This window comes from Carettochelys insculpta, chromosome 7, assembly GCF_033958435.1.
Source record: "Carettochelys insculpta isolate YL-2023 chromosome 7, ASM3395843v1, whole genome shotgun sequence".
NCBI classification, from domain to species: Eukaryota; Metazoa; Chordata; order Testudines; family Carettochelyidae; genus Carettochelys; species Carettochelys insculpta.
Window position 1 is genome coordinate 60,834,430 of NC_134143.1, and position 15,404 is coordinate 60,849,833.

The window sequence follows — 15,404 nt, forward strand, 5'->3', positions numbered from 1 at the left end:
TCTCCTACTTTCCACCCTTCTCCTTCCATGTGGACTGTGATTTGTAGTGCTCGCTTTCTTCCTCCCATCTCCCCCTGCTCGCCTAAAGACTTCAGACTCCTTTTGATGACCTCAGAGCTTCCTCTGACTCTTGTTTCATTGATTAATTTGCTGCTCTAGAGTCATCTCCTGCACCTGCCAGGATAATTCCCTCAATTGCATCTTTGTCAGCCAGATGTGTGTGTAAAGAAGAACGATCATATGATCTTAACAGTAACCTTTGTTCTCCCTCTTCCTACCAACCCTCCCTTAATCTCTCATTGTCCCTTGTAACATAGGGCCAGATCCTATACTTCTGAAAACTGGGTTTGCTGTAGTCTGTGGAGCTGCATGAGTTTAGACAGCTGAGGATTTAGCCCGTTATGTGTAAACCAAAGCCAAGATTCTTCAGTAAGTTTTCATGGACCAATCCCTAGCCTCTCTCCAGCTCCCCTGATTCTATACATGCAAGTAGAATACTATTACTGTGCATGTATATTGTTTTTCACATGCATCACAAATTGTGTGATAAAGGAAAATGAGCATTATTACCCTCACTTTGCAGATGGACCAAGTTAGGTGCAAAGAAGGTGCGTGATGTGTCTAACAGAGCTGATATCCTGACACCATTGAAGTTAATGGCAAGCTCCCATTACAGGCTTTGAAAGAGCCAGAATTTCCCTCAGTGAGTCAGTGACCGAATCATGAGTAGAACATAAGTGCATTACTTGGCTCAGTCCACAGGACCACAGCTTCCCTTCCGTAGAAGAGAGCAGAAGCCATAAGAGTCTTTTTTAAAGACTATTACTATTAGTCAAACTAAAGTCAAACTTCCTGTTACATTTATTTATTGCTCTTTTATGTCTGAGCAGAGATGTAAACTCAGATTTAAAAATCTGCCTGAGGGATTTGGAGGCCAGATTTCCATTAGAAACAACCAGGAATTGAGCATCTAAGTCATCTTGATGGCGTTGGAAACATCCGCACTGAAATATGGTGTGTGGAACCCTTACAGAACAGTTTTTCTGACCGTTTGGTGTACATCCCCGTGCTGATCCTTATCTCTCATACTATGTAAGACATTGGAGTCTTTTGCCTCCTTATATCTAATCCAAGATTTTGAAATTCATCGGACAAAATTGAAGTGGCAAGTCACAAAAGATATAATGAAATATCAGAGCAGATCCTTTGGTGCTTGACATTTTCTACTGCCAGGGCTGATCTGCTAAGAGACAGGTTAAATGTGTTGCACAAAATCTCGTCTGATGGAGGGAGATGGAAAGCATTTTGTTGCCCATTATAACTGTTTTTTGAGATCACTGGGAGTGTCCCCTGAACTTTTCAGTAAATTTTATGTACTGCATTATTTCTCTGATTGTCAGGGCAATGGTGGGGTGTGTCCAAACAGCAGCCTTATTTTCAAATAAGCTATTCTGGAAGAGCTTATTTTGAAATAACACTGCTACACACAAAAATGTATTTAGCTATTTCAAAATACATCCTGTAAACAGAAAGTCTACGTCTACACTAGCAAGCTTTTTTCCAAAAAAGCTGAGGCTCTTCAGAAAAATCCCACAGAGCATCTATGCGCAAAATGCGTTCTTTCAATTTAAATCAGAAGAATGCAGCATTTTTCCAGCGGCCGTCTTCCTCTCCCAGACGAGGAAGAGCGCCTTTTTCCGAAAGATTCTTTCAAAAAAAAAAAAAAAAAGGTATAAATGTCCCGGGGCCCTTTTTTCAAAACAGCAGTCCTCATGGTGCTGGATTTTTCAATCCCTGGCACATTCTTTTGAAAGAACAGGGGCTGTGTGGATGCTTTCTATCAAAAGAGCGGATCGAATGATCCCCTTTTTTTGTGTGTGAACGCATTCTTTTGAAAGAAGTTTTTTTGGAAGAGATTTTCCAGAAGAATTTCTTTCAAAGGATTGCTGTAGTGTAGACATAGCTACAGTGCCTGTTTCAAAATAGGTCATTGGACTCACTATGGCTTATTTCAAAATAGGTGCTATTCTCTGTTTTAACAGCATCTATTTTGAAATAGGTGCTACTTCTCGTAGAATGAGCTTTACCAATTTTGAAATAAGCCAACCACTATTTCAAAATTATTTCGAAATAGCAGTTGCGTTGTGTAGACACTCTGAGTCTAGCTGTGCAATTGCCATAGCAAGAATTCCATACCTGCAGTCTTGTTTAAAGTCTAGTGTAGACCACACCTAATATGGCTACCCCTCTGAAATTAGAATTCAGTTGTTATTGATCCATTTTTTAAAATCTTACCTGGGAAAATGCTGTAATTTGTTTTATATTCATTTTCCTAGGATCAATACTGCACCTCGTATAAAATATACAGTAGGTAAAACAAAGCATGCTAAATTAAATAAACTATGTGATATGCAGAAGAAATAGCTTGGCCTACAGCTAACATTGCCCAAAATTCCAGTTATAAGACCCCATTTTTGGTTTCTTTTAACTTTGCCAAATGCTAACCATTTAGGCTGAAGTTTTCCATATTTTATCTGCTTCAATCTGGATTTTAGCCTAGTTCAGCAAAAATAGTTCAGCTGTCTGTGAAGACAAGCTTAAGGGGGAAATTACATGGTTTTGCCAAGTTACCAGTTTTTTACAACCTTTTGATTGAAATCACCAGTGTTCATGCTTAGAGTCCTGCAGATCCAGAAATCCACTATTTCTATTAGCTATCCTCATTTATGGATCAGTCTTTGTATCGTATCTAGAAACAGATTTGTATCAGCACTGGGCTCTGCCCATGCTTTGGTGCAGAGACTTAAAAATTTGCAGCAAGGAGACCATGGTGTGTCAGGTATGTCCCTTTTTCCATCCCCGTGAGAATTTGCTCAAATTTGGCTAGTTATAAGACTCTGAACATTTTCAGTTTGCACTTGCTTGGTAGAGATGGCTTTGGATTTGGTAGCTAAATTCATCAAAGTTTCCATATAAAATCCCCTCACAGGTTGTGTGTGAAGAGACTGTACCTGTGCTGCTATACCCCATAGAACATCCCAAGCCTGTGGCGGAGGAACAGAGTAAAGGAACAGAGGAACAGGCCGTTTCTTCCCAGGCCTGTGTCAGAGGAACTGGGAGTAAAGAAACTGTCCCTCTGGTTCTCTTTCTAAAGGTGACAAACCTGTGCATCTGAGACAGTCTAGCCTGGTGTTTGATGGGTGAGGAAAAGAAGAAAGGCAGAGAGACAACTGTAGAACAGAGGCTTAGTCAGGAACCTGTGCACTCCCTGTATGCAAAGAATTGACACGGTACAGCTGATTCTTCTGAGAGGGAGAGGCCTTCTTTACATAACCACAACAGAACTCAGAGGAGAAACCAGCATCGTAGTCACAAGGTCATGGACTCAAAGAATCAGAAAATGCCAGAAGTAAGGTCGTTCGTGCAGCCTTACGTTGGCCCTTGTGTGTATGCATTAGGAGTATAGCTGCTTGAAAATTTTCCACTTCAACTATTTTTAACTGAAAAATGAATTTTTAGCAAAACTAACTCCAAACCCAGAAATACTCAGTTTAGAAATGTCATCTCAATGCCTCCTGGGAGATTTTTTGGCGCCTTTTGCCACCAGTCTCCTCCATGGGCTAGACTACATCTCTCACAATGTAACATGTCCAGAGACTTCCATGATGCTCCATGGCAGCTCTTCGAGAAGGGAGAGTGCAGTGCATCCTAAGGGAACATACATTGGCCAAGGCACTCAAGATATAACTCTCATGAAGCCCCACATCAGCTACTTGTTCCTCCCTTCTCCCCCACCCTGCAAAGTCAAAATTTTCCCCCAGTGAAAATACCTTATTTCCCAACCAGCTCTAATTATAATTGTAGTTTTTGATTACATGATTACATGCTGTTTGCATACGGCCTCCTGTCTCATTCAATGCACAGGCGATACCATGTGTGTGTGTATATATATCTATAGTGTTCATTACTTCTACTTATCCTCTTTGGTCAGTGTGTAACCCCATATCTTATTTTCCACACACCATCCAAATCTTCGCTGAATATGCAGCTTGTACTTTCCATATGGGTAAGGGGCACAATTCTGCGAGAGAAGCCACAGATTCCATGACTTTCCAGGACCTTTCCAGGGCTGGAGCTGCTGTCAGCCTCTGGGCTCCGGGATTGGGTCAGCTCCCATGAAGCAGATGCATAAGCAGGCTGGCAGTCAGCCATAGAGCCACTTAGAGCAGCAGCCTCAGGGCTGAAGCACTGTCTGGGGTGGGAGTCAGCTCTTGCAGCAGGAGCAGCAGTGGGGCTGGAGCAGCAGCTGCAGAGGTCAGCCCCCAGCAGCACTCTGTTAGTTATCTTCCCTGGCCCAGAGTAAGTCAGTGACAGATTGTGGGCTAAGCTTCCATGAATTTCTTGTTTATTGCCCATATGTTGTCCCTAACTTTTGCTAAAAATACCGATGACAGAATCTTTACCTTACTCATGGGATTTTCTGTTGTATTGTCACCATGATGTGTGAGTGCTTCACAAACGTTAATGAATTTCTGTTCACAACCCCTGTGAGGTAGGGTTTTAGTACAGCAGGGTCTCAACATTCGCGAGGGTTCCATGTTGAGAGCCTTCGCGAATGTTGGATTTCATGAATATGGCAGCCCCCAGCTGTGGTGCTCCCTGCCTGGGACCCTGGGGGAAGCAGCAGCTGCTGGTGCTCAGTGCCCCGGAGCCCGAGGGAAGCAGCCTCTCATGAATAATTAAATTTGCAGATCTTAGGTTAGCGAATACTGAGACCCTACTATATTATGTTTCTTTTGCAGATGGGGAACCGATGCGCAGAGAGAAAGATTAGCATTGTATACTAGCGTATGCAATATTGGTTGCCTAAATTGTGAGCGTAGGGTGTTATTTTTAAGAATATTAGCATTTTTATAGCACATTATGTTTAAAACATGGCTCCCATTAACTTCAGTTGCAGCTGTGAGTGCTCAGCGCTTCTGTAAATATGGTCCCTAAGGTTTCAAGCTAGGTACTCAGAAAATTAAGAATGCAGAAGCAACAGTCAACTGTGAAAAGCTTGTTTTAATTGAGTTGTCCGGAATCCCAGGCAAATTTTGTGGCTAGAAACCAAAACTTCATGGTGGCATTTGGTTGAATGGGATTTCCTTGATAAGGTCTTGGGAAATGGTATTTAAATGTAATTGAAGGCTATATTATAACACACATTGACAAGAAAGATGATTTAAGATTGTATAAGTAACAATTAATTTGGCGTTTCCAAACTTTTGAGTGCTTGGCTTTGCAACCTAAATGTTCTTTTGATCTTTTTTTAATATAATGTATATTTTATGTATTTTGTTGACTTTCAATGAACTTGTCCCCTTGTTACTCCTGTGTAGCTCACATTATGGGAGTTATATACGTATCACAGGTAGGGTATAACCATACTGTTGAAAAATCCATAATCATGTGTGAAGACTGTTAAAAGCTATCTGAAACAAAGTTTTCTTAGGTGTGACTAAATGTTCACTTTTGGCCTAAACAGGATTCACATCCAAGTCTGCTCATGTGAAATTCTTGTTTGTAACCTGTTGCTAAATCCAGCTGTGCTTACACAATGCACTAATAAACATATAATTGTGAATGTCAATAATCACTAACTTGAAGGTGGTTCATCTTTTTACAGGCGATGGGAAGGTGGTGATCCTGGCGTTTCCAATCAGAAGACTCCAACGACTATCCTCTTAACACCAGAAAGAAAGTTTCATAGCTTTGGTTATGCAGCAAGAGATTTCTATCATGACTTGGATCCAAACGAATCCAAGCATTGGTTATACTTTGAAAAGTTTAAGATGAAGCTGCACACCACTAGTGTAAGTAATAACTGAGTTCTGCTTCAATGTTTTTGCATTTGTAACTAAGCATATTTTTGTATGGGCTGTGCCAAATTTCATTAGGAATTATGAGCCAGGCGTGGAGCACCAACATTCGTAATTGTACAAAAATTGTTTTTGTATTAAGTGGAACTTGTAACATAGTACCTGCTGCTTAATTTTGCTTCCCTCTGCCAGCAACAAACATTCTTCATCAAATATTTTAATTAATGGCATTCTAGACCTTAGCAGTTGCTTCTTCCAGCCCATCCTGTCTTGTCTGTTCTCTTTGAATGAAATTCTCCTGCTGAGCAGGGAGTTTGCCTAAGGCCTTTGCACCACTTATACCAGAGGTGGGCAAAAATTTTTGATGGGTTGGGGCCACTCCAAGAATTTAGTAACTGGTCAAGGGCCACACTCTTCTATGATATTAATGGAAGAAGTGTGGCGTCTGTGAAGGAGGTGCGGTGCAGAAAGGACCTTAGGGTAAGAGATTGGGGTGTGTGGTTGGGGTGTTGAGATCTGGGAGAGAGTATGGGTGAAAGGGAGAGGGTCGTGACCTATGGCTGCAGAAGGGGGTGCAGGGGAGGATAGTTATCTGGAAGAGGGATGTAGAAGGGGGTGCACGGTCTGGATGGGAGTTGTGACCTGGGGAAGAGGTGCAGGGACAGGGTGCAGATATTTGGGTTGTGTCCAGGGGTAGGGGATTGCAAGTATAGAAGAGCATTCAGACCTAGAGGAGGGGTGTGAGAGGGACTGACGGGTCTGGGAGGGGGTTTTGACCTGGGGCAGGAGTGTAGAAGGAGGTACAGGGATTGGAGTTGTGATGGGGGAGTAGGAGATAGGGGTGCAAAGTCTGGGAGGTGTCTGTGACTTGGAGGGAGGGGTGTAGGAGTGAGTGCAAAGTCTGGGAGGGGGTTGTGACCTCGTGCAGGAGGAGGTGCAGGGGCTGGGATGCTAGAGGCAGGCTCTGGCTGGGAGGCATTTACCTTGATAGGAATTCAAAATATATGATTTTTTCATCCTTACCTAGAGTTTGGGTTTTTTTGCATACAGTTTCATGGCTGCAATTAATTGCATGGAAATATATGCAAATTAGCAGCTTAAATATCCACATAATAAGCTCTTCCTGCAACTATTTGTAGTTACAGCTGATGCGTACAAACAACCTGGCCTAAAAATAAACAGCAAAATATAATCTAGTAAATCCCTGTGGTTGGTTAGATCATCTCCAAAAGAAGACTAGGGGAGAAAAGCCAAAACAATAGATGTCAGTTTTTCCTAAGCTGATGGGTCCCAGCAAGGAAGAATTCCCTCCCCTCTAGCAGTGGGAAATGAATTTAACATTTACCTCTTATTTTCTTCCTTTAGAATCTCACCATGGAAACAGATCTGACAGCTGCAAATGGCAAAAAAGTCAAAGCACTTGAAATATTTGCTTACGCCCTGCAGTTCTTTAAGGAACAGGCATTCAAGGTAGGGGAAGTACTTCCTGATCCAGCTCTATAACTAGCACAAATGCTGTCCCATCAATTTTGACCCTGCCAAGCTTCAGCCTCCAGCAGTGTTTGATGTACACAAAGAGGGGCAGCTGTAGAACTCCAGGAAAGTTGGGGACTATAAATGGTCTTGGATAGCCTTAAGTGGTTTCCTTCCTTACAGGGACAGCAAGAGGATGTATTGGTATCACCACAATGCTGAGACTGAATGTTCTCTCAGTGGAATGTTGTTTTTTGACCTATTCCTTTCTCGTCAAGGGAAATCTTTGTGTTTGGCATTTGCTTGAGCGAAGTGTGATTCAGAATCTGAGTGTGTAACATGTAGCTTCATATGTAGCTCTCCAGAAGTAATATATCTGAAACCTTTCTTTGGTGCTGTTCATAGTGATTCTCCTGCTGCTGGGGCATTCCATATTCTGTGTTTGTTTAAAGTCTCTCTTCTATCCAGGAGATGATAGACTAATCTGTTAAGGCTGACTCCTCCTGAACTTTGTTCAGACAAATCTCCGACTGCTTGCAGTGAGTAGGTAGAGGTGAGTCACATGAAAATGTGTCCCTTAGCGGAGATGAATTTCCAGAACTTTACTAGCTTTTAGCTGTAAAATTCTTGGAGTCACCCGTTGGGTGAAATTCATTCCAATGCAGATAATGTTCAAATCCCAGTTAGATCCTGTATTGCGGGTGTACATGGTGCCTTGACTTTGTGCCAGTTCTCTGCATAAGGAGAGACTTCACCCAGCTGTGAACAGAAAGCAGGTTTTTTTCTCTTGACAGAATGTTTGTGTATAAAAACCTTACCAGCACTAGGGAGATATGGTGTAGGCAGCGTCTGTTATAGCTTATTCTAGTGTCTTGCCTTCCCTGCGTCACTTATATGTCAAAGTGCCCTTTTTGGTTTTGTTCTTTCTAATAACATGGCTGATGTTTATGGAGAAGAGAGATGAAAGTGGCCTCATTTCTTTGCAATAAAGAAAACAAAATTCCTAACATGAGCATCACGAGTTGAGAGATTGGATTTCTATTTTCCCTTTTCACATACAGAAAAGCTGCAACACTTTGCACTTACTGTATCTGCTTCCTATGTCATGGTGAAAAGCTTTATAGCATGTATTGTCTTACAAAAGACATTTCATAGGTAAGCAATTCATGCTGTTGTAACCCTTTCTTGGGGTGCCCAAGACTGAATCACTTTGTCACCCTCCAGCCTCTGGGAGAGAGAGAGAGTTTCTTGTGCTTAACTGAGTGTCGGCTCCCTAACACCACCAGTCTGTTAGCCACCCAAACAATCTCACGCAGGCCCTTCCAGCTCCTTACCAAAGTAAGAAGCGCCTTACAGGAATAGGTGCACCCTAGTCCCTCTGAAAGTATTTTCTGTAGTATCCAGCCTGTTTCTGGACACGAACAGAAATTACCAGGTTTGCTGTTCCTAAAGGAACATTATACGCACGGTGTGACTAGTAAAACTCAGGATTGTGGTGAGCTAAGGCTTGAATTCTGGAATCACACATGCTGGTGCCGTGTGAATAGGTATTGCTAGGGCAGAATTTGTCCCTACAGCTCCATTTGAGTACATCTCACTTAAACAGCCTCTTTGTTAGATAGCTAACCTACTTTTTTTCTTTCAATGGGATTTATTTATTCTCTTTGGCTGATTCTCTCGATTTTTTTATGGGTGCCATGAGAGAAGACACCAACCTACCCCTACATTTTCAGATTCATATTTAGGAATCTAACTATTTTGCTGTGCGTTACAGAACTAAAATCCTACACAGCTTGGGGAAGTTCTGAGATGACAAGTGGGCATGCTGTACAGCCATATGCAGTTTTGCTCCATTGCATCCTCTGGACCTGAACTGGTATAAATAAGCAGAGTTCTATGATATAATGTTCTTTGTACAAAATAATTAGATATTTGCAAAATAAGCAGCATAAATGAACCACAACTTTGTGTGTATAATAATCAGATCAAACAAAGTGCCATGTGATCTGAGATCTCTGCTTTTCTACCACAAGTTTTGAATTGCATGACAGCTAAGTGAACACAACACCTCAGGGAACTGGAGATAGAAAATATTTTACATTCTAAAGGAGGCCATCATTTACCCTGTTCGAATGGAGATTTAAATAGGCCGTATAACAATGGCATTTTACTTGGCACTGTTCCCAAAACATGTCACAGATATAACCTACTCTGCAAATGGACTGCAAACTATTAAAAAAAAATGCTACTGTTAAATGTTTGTTCAAAATCAGTTTTTTCATGCCCTCAACAGTAAAATGTTTTCCAAAAATTTAGTAAGAGGAAATTGTATTGACTCCATTTGTTTAAAAAAAAAAAGGATTTATTTAAAGCTAAGCAATAAATAAAGCAGCCATTGACAAACACAGATTGTAAAATACAGGGTTTGCCAGTGTTACGGCAAATAATTTGTTGTACATTTATCAGGATGTAAATGTGAACTCTTTAAAGTGGCTGCAAAGACCATACTGTTACTGTGAACATACATAAATATGTTGGTATATTCAGCAAAGCCTGAACTCGTTGGAAAATCGAACTCCACTAAACCTTTCAGTGGGCCTCTTAGGGAAAGTGTGCTATTACCCCAGAGCTGGTATTATGAGCATTCTTGACATGTTGGCTAGTGATTTAAACATTCTGACTTGTAATGGAAACATAACATTAAAATTACGAAAAGGGGAAGTTACCTTCGCCTGAGCCAGCTGAAAACCATATATATTCATAAAACAGCTGGTGTCAATTTTACATCTGTCTCTGTGTTTTCATTTGGTATAGGAGCTCAGTGATCAAGCTGGCTCAGAGTTTGAAAACTCTGAGATAAGATGGGTCATCACAGTGCCTGCTATTTGGAAACAGCCCGCCAAGCAGTTCATGAGACAAGCTGCATACAAGGTAAGACAGGGAAATGAGAGAGAAGGAATAACTCCTTAAATCCCTAATAACGAGGTTCATTCTGAAACATTTGTTCAGTTTCACTAGCAAGAATATATTCTGCATAAAAGCACGTTAAAGAGAAAGGAAATCGACTGAGTTAGAAACACTGGAGTGCTGAGCCAGCCAAAAACAGTATGTATCAAGTCATAAGTTTTCACCCTAGTAGATGCCTGGACTATTTATCTAGCTTCCTATATTGCCACCCATCAATGCATCCTTCAGTCATTCTATGCCCAGAACTCCCACTGATTTCAGTGAGAGCTCTGCTTATCGAACAGATTCAGATTTGAAGCTCAAGAACTGGACAGTTTAAATACTAGTCATAACTTTTTCTTAACTCTCAACACTGGCATCGTAACTAAAAAGTGAAGTAAGATGAGAGAGCAGAAATCCTTTGCTGTGAAATTATCCCCACTTTGCCAATATTCCCTCAGTAGGATGGGTCTGGATAGCCTGGAGAGAAAATTAAATGCAAATATGGTTTTCATTTCAGAAATAGATTATGTGCATTAAAAAAAATCCTGACATTCTTTTAGAAAATTCATAGAGTGTTTATTTGTCTTTTCAGACTCCGTTTGTGCCTTTGCTATGTTAGATGTACATGTCCTTCTTTTTGTTAGGATATCCAGTGCTGGAACAATGTGTGTAGTGGGAAGTGTTGAAATTCATTGAACTAAACTATAAGTCATGTATATGATGAAAACCACTTGAAGTGGGTAGTGCTGCTGCACCCTCAGCACCAGCACCCATATATGGGTATTTATTTTGTATTTTTTTATTTTTCTGGACATTAATTATATGTCCCAGTGGTAGCATATATGCAATGCACAGTTTGTAAGCTCTCTAGGGTTGCACAAGTAACCCCCCAAAGTATTATAGGGAGGCACTCACAGGTTGTTTTTGGGTTCTGTTCTTCCTATCTCTAATGTTGAGCAACATTTTTCTTAACAGTCTGTATTATGGGATTGCTAATGATAGTGCCAGAAGCAAAACACACTTAAAGTTCTGATGGAAGGACACAGTTATAGGTAAATCTGAAAGATGAGACACCCCTCTGTTATCTATGTATATTGTTGTGTGCCTGCTGTCTATGTGCATGTGGGCCCCTTAAATGGGAGCTAAGTAAGGAGAAGGCTAGATAGTTCTATTGACATTTCGCATTTGTGGCACAGTGGAATGTTCTTGAATAGTGTCTGTGTCTGTGATTGTGTTTTGTTTTTTTTTTTTTATTTTATCAGCAAGCTTGATACATAGAGAGGACTTACAGGGCTTTAAAGGAGGATGCATGAACAGCTGAAGAAAATGAAAAGAAATGGAGAAATAATTGAAGACATAATTAAAACACAATTTGACTCTTAAAAATGTAAATAGAACAGAAGCAGAAAAAAACTGATTCTTTTGGTTTGTAAGAGTTTTGCAGTCTTATATATTCCCACTATCAGATCCATCCTGCTGCTCAAACCAAATACACAACTTTTTTTTTAAATTGAGCATTTGCTACTAAATATTTGAACAAGCAAGCTTTTAAAAATGAGGATTTGCTGCCACAAGAGTAAGAGGGTGTGGAAATAAGTGGAGGAAAGTGTAAAGAGGTAACAAGCAATTGCTTTGTAACGGGAAACGTCTGCCCTTCAGTTAGTCGAAAGTGGTTGACCATGTCTTGCAGCTATGAGTACTGAAGGGGAATCTGTCTGAGGGAGCTGAGGTAGGCAGTATAACAGAGGAAGTATCTTTGGCAAAGAATAAACATACTCAGTCATTAGTTCATAGTATACAGCTTGTAAGACAAATCATTGAAAAAGATTTTGAAGTCTGTGGTAAAAGGCTTGTCTGCCCATCTTGTATGGGTTTCCAAGCACAAGCTAAATACCTTTTGTAACTATGTAAACTGAGTACAGGATATAACCCTATTATGCCATGTCCAATTGCTGATGTCTGCTTCACAGGGAGTCCATTAGAGATCGCTCTATTTCCTGGCCTCTCCCCTCCCAAAAGATTGTGCATTACAGTGATGTGGTTTATATAATCAGGGGATTTATGGGCACAACACTGCTGTAACTGAAATCAGAAAGAATTTGTGATTAACTTCAGTAGGCATGGGGCTAGCCTCGGAGCATGGGAATGACTTAACACAGGCTTTCTCAAAATTTTGTAAATCTTACGCTATGTATGCCAGAAAGAGGTTGTCTTGTTGCAGTACAGTAAAGGGATCTGATGAAAAGATGAAAGCTGTCCAAACTTTTCAATAGCATTTATGGTAAATTTCCAGAAGTGTAGTTAAATGAGAAATAGCAGCCCAGTCTCCTAGCAGTTTGTTGTTGTAATATGTTGCTTTTGCGGGGTACTTAAAAACTCTGATTGTGCGGCCTCATACCAATGAAGTTTGGATGCAGTATCCTGTTTATCAGGAGACCTCAATATTTCTAGTCAGGTGTCTCTTTTTAGTAGTGGTATTCTTCCAATTCATGTTTATCTACAGCTTCTTCAGGCTCAGTAAGGAAAGAGTGGGATCTACAAACTGGAGTTTCTTCAATATGCCAGTGGAAATAAGAGTTAGGGAATGGGTTGGAGTGTCATGGGAATATTTGAATTCTGAAGCTGTAAAGAAAGAAAGTAAAGCACAGTGTGTGAAATATAATCAGTGCAGAGCAAACTACCCTGCAGGTTTATGAACATCAGTTAACTGAGCAGTTATTTGCTGATGTTGTAAACATTTTCATTCAATGATTCTGTGAATCTTGATACTGTGTATTCAGCTCTCTCAAAAGAGATGTGTAGTTTGATGATATATAGCTGGGACTATCATAAACTAGAGAGCGAGAGAGAGAGAGATGCCTAAAGGAATAAACACAGAGCCAGGAATTCCAGTGGGTTAATTCTGGCTCTTTTTTGAATGTCAGATCTGCCTCAGTTTCATCCTTGTGCAGAAAGCAGGTAACAGTATTTACCTAACTGGTTTTGGGGCTTAGCTAATATTTGTACTGGTTAGGTTGGTCAGTACCAGAGGAGACAGTCAGTGAAATTAAAAGATGAGAAATGTGAAACTGATAAAAGGCAATCCTGTTTCACACAACATGTGATGACCGTGTGGAACGCTAGTGCAACAGGAAGTCATTGAAGCTAAGAACATAAGATTCCAAAAGGAATTGAACATTTATACGGATATCACAAATGTCAGAGATGTTGAAATTAATTGTGACACATTTTGTAGAAGGGATATTAAATCTCATTCTTGAGTGCTTACATCAGTATTTATTTGCTAGAGATCATGACGGTGCCGAGTGTGGGGAGATTACTCCACAATACTTTCCTTGAAGCATTTGGTCAGGTCACCGTCGGAGAGAAAATATTGGACTGGCTCTTGGGTCTACTCCAATCTAACAGTTCCTCTGTTCCTATATACAGCTCTTTAAAGATGTGAAGTACTGGATAGTCTGTTATCAGTATTGATATATGTGTAAAATGTATTGGAAACTTTGACGTTCAACTTTTTATTTTCGGTAAATGGATTTAAAAGCATAGAAAATAAATGGCTTTCCAATTCAGTGAGATGCTAACAAAGAACATTTGTAGCTATTTTATGAAGCTGAATATTTTGCAGCTCTCTGGAGAGGAATTTCAAAATGCGTCCTTTGGAATAAAATAGTGCAATATGCCATTGCTTTTTTGCATTTGTGCTGTTTCATTAGTTGTGCACATCTGTTCTATTGTCAAACATTTTCCACCAGAAAAGAAGTCTGCTTTTTGGAAGGCATTGTTTTCCAAAAAAAGTCAAAGCAACTAAATACTTAAATCTTTTCCCAGAATGCATCATAGTCTGGGCTTTTTTCTGGGATAGAGAGTGAATATCATGAGAGACAGGAAACCAAAAACAATAGAAGTGTCAGAAAGCAATATGGGATGTCCTACAGAATTAAGTTACAATTAGTGAAGACTACATCGGCATACAACCAAAGCATGACTGAAGAAACAGTAATTTCGTTAAAGGTCAGTGAAAATCTAATCACCTTCAGCGCATTATAGCCCACATTGGAATGAAGCTTTCCAGTTAGTTAGACTTACTTGTGTATCACATGCACTGTGTGACCTCATGGCACAGTCCTGATGAACTTTAGAACAGAAGCCTGCTCTACTACAGGTCTAACTTCCCTTCATTTCAGTGGAAGCTATGTCTTTAAGAAGACTGTGGGCTTAAACTCCATACATGCAGGAGCAAAATAGTTTATTTTCTTCAGTCCTGTTAAAAACCTACCGACAGGATAACATTCTCAAAAGTGATTTAGGAATCTAAATCCCACTTTCAAAAGGGTCTTTAGGCTAGATTTTCAATTGTATAAGCATCTAAACAGATCCTGTGGATAGAGTGAGCTGCCCTTCCTGTTTAGGTACAGTAATCCCTTGAAATGCACAATTTCGAAAATCCTGCTCCCCATGGCCCTGTCTCAACCCCCTCCTCCCCCCCCCCCGGCCTCACGCAGCTCTGGTTCAACACCCTCCCAGCCCTGGTTCACCCCCACCCCGCATAGCCCTGGCTTGTGACCCCCCCACATGTCGCTCAGGCTCAACCCCCCCCACCTGACTCCAGCTCACACCCCCCTGCCCCCGCGCCTGGCTTTGGCTCCAGCTCACACCCTGTGTGGCCCCAGTTCAACTCTCCCTCCACCAACCCTGCGCGACCCGGATTTACACTGAGCCTGAGTGTCTCTGGCGCGCACATACCCCCACCTCCCCTGCAGCCCTAACCCCCCCCCCAGCTTAATCCCCCTGCACCCCTCCCATGGCCCCAACCCACCACCAGGCTTAACCTTTCCCATCTGCCTCCGCCCCCAACCACCAACCCCAGTAGTTACCTTTCAAAAGGAACTCAACTCCACTCCTACTGCTTCCCTGGCTGCAGGACGTGTGTTCTGCTGGGGAAAAAAGCCCCCTGGCCTGATTTATTTGAAATTCGGGTTATGTGAGGGTGTGGGGGAACACAACCCTCTCGTAACTCGAGGGGCTATTGTACTTCGAAAAATCGAAAAACCTATCTGCATCTGTAGGTGCCTAAATACTCTTGAAAATCTGGCCCTTAGGAGCCTATCTCACTGAAAGTCT

General features: G+C 41.2%; 1 protein-coding gene across 5 annotated transcripts in view; it reads left to right on the forward strand.

Annotated features, from left to right (window-relative positions):
- The window catches only part of HSPA12A (heat shock protein family A (Hsp70) member 12A), a 193,871-nt gene that overhangs the window by 136,859 nt on the left and 41,608 nt on the right, over positions 1-15,404 (forward strand). For all 5 annotated transcript variants that reach the window (XM_074999069.1, XM_074999074.1, XM_074999071.1 and 2 more), the window contains 3 exons: positions 5,669-5,855; positions 7,227-7,331; positions 10,149-10,265. In XM_074999069.1, the coding sequence (XP_074855170.1) occupies positions 5,669-5,855; positions 7,227-7,331; positions 10,149-10,265 (409 nt within the window). The remainder of the gene's footprint in view (positions 1-5,668; positions 5,856-7,226; positions 7,332-10,148; positions 10,266-15,404) is intronic.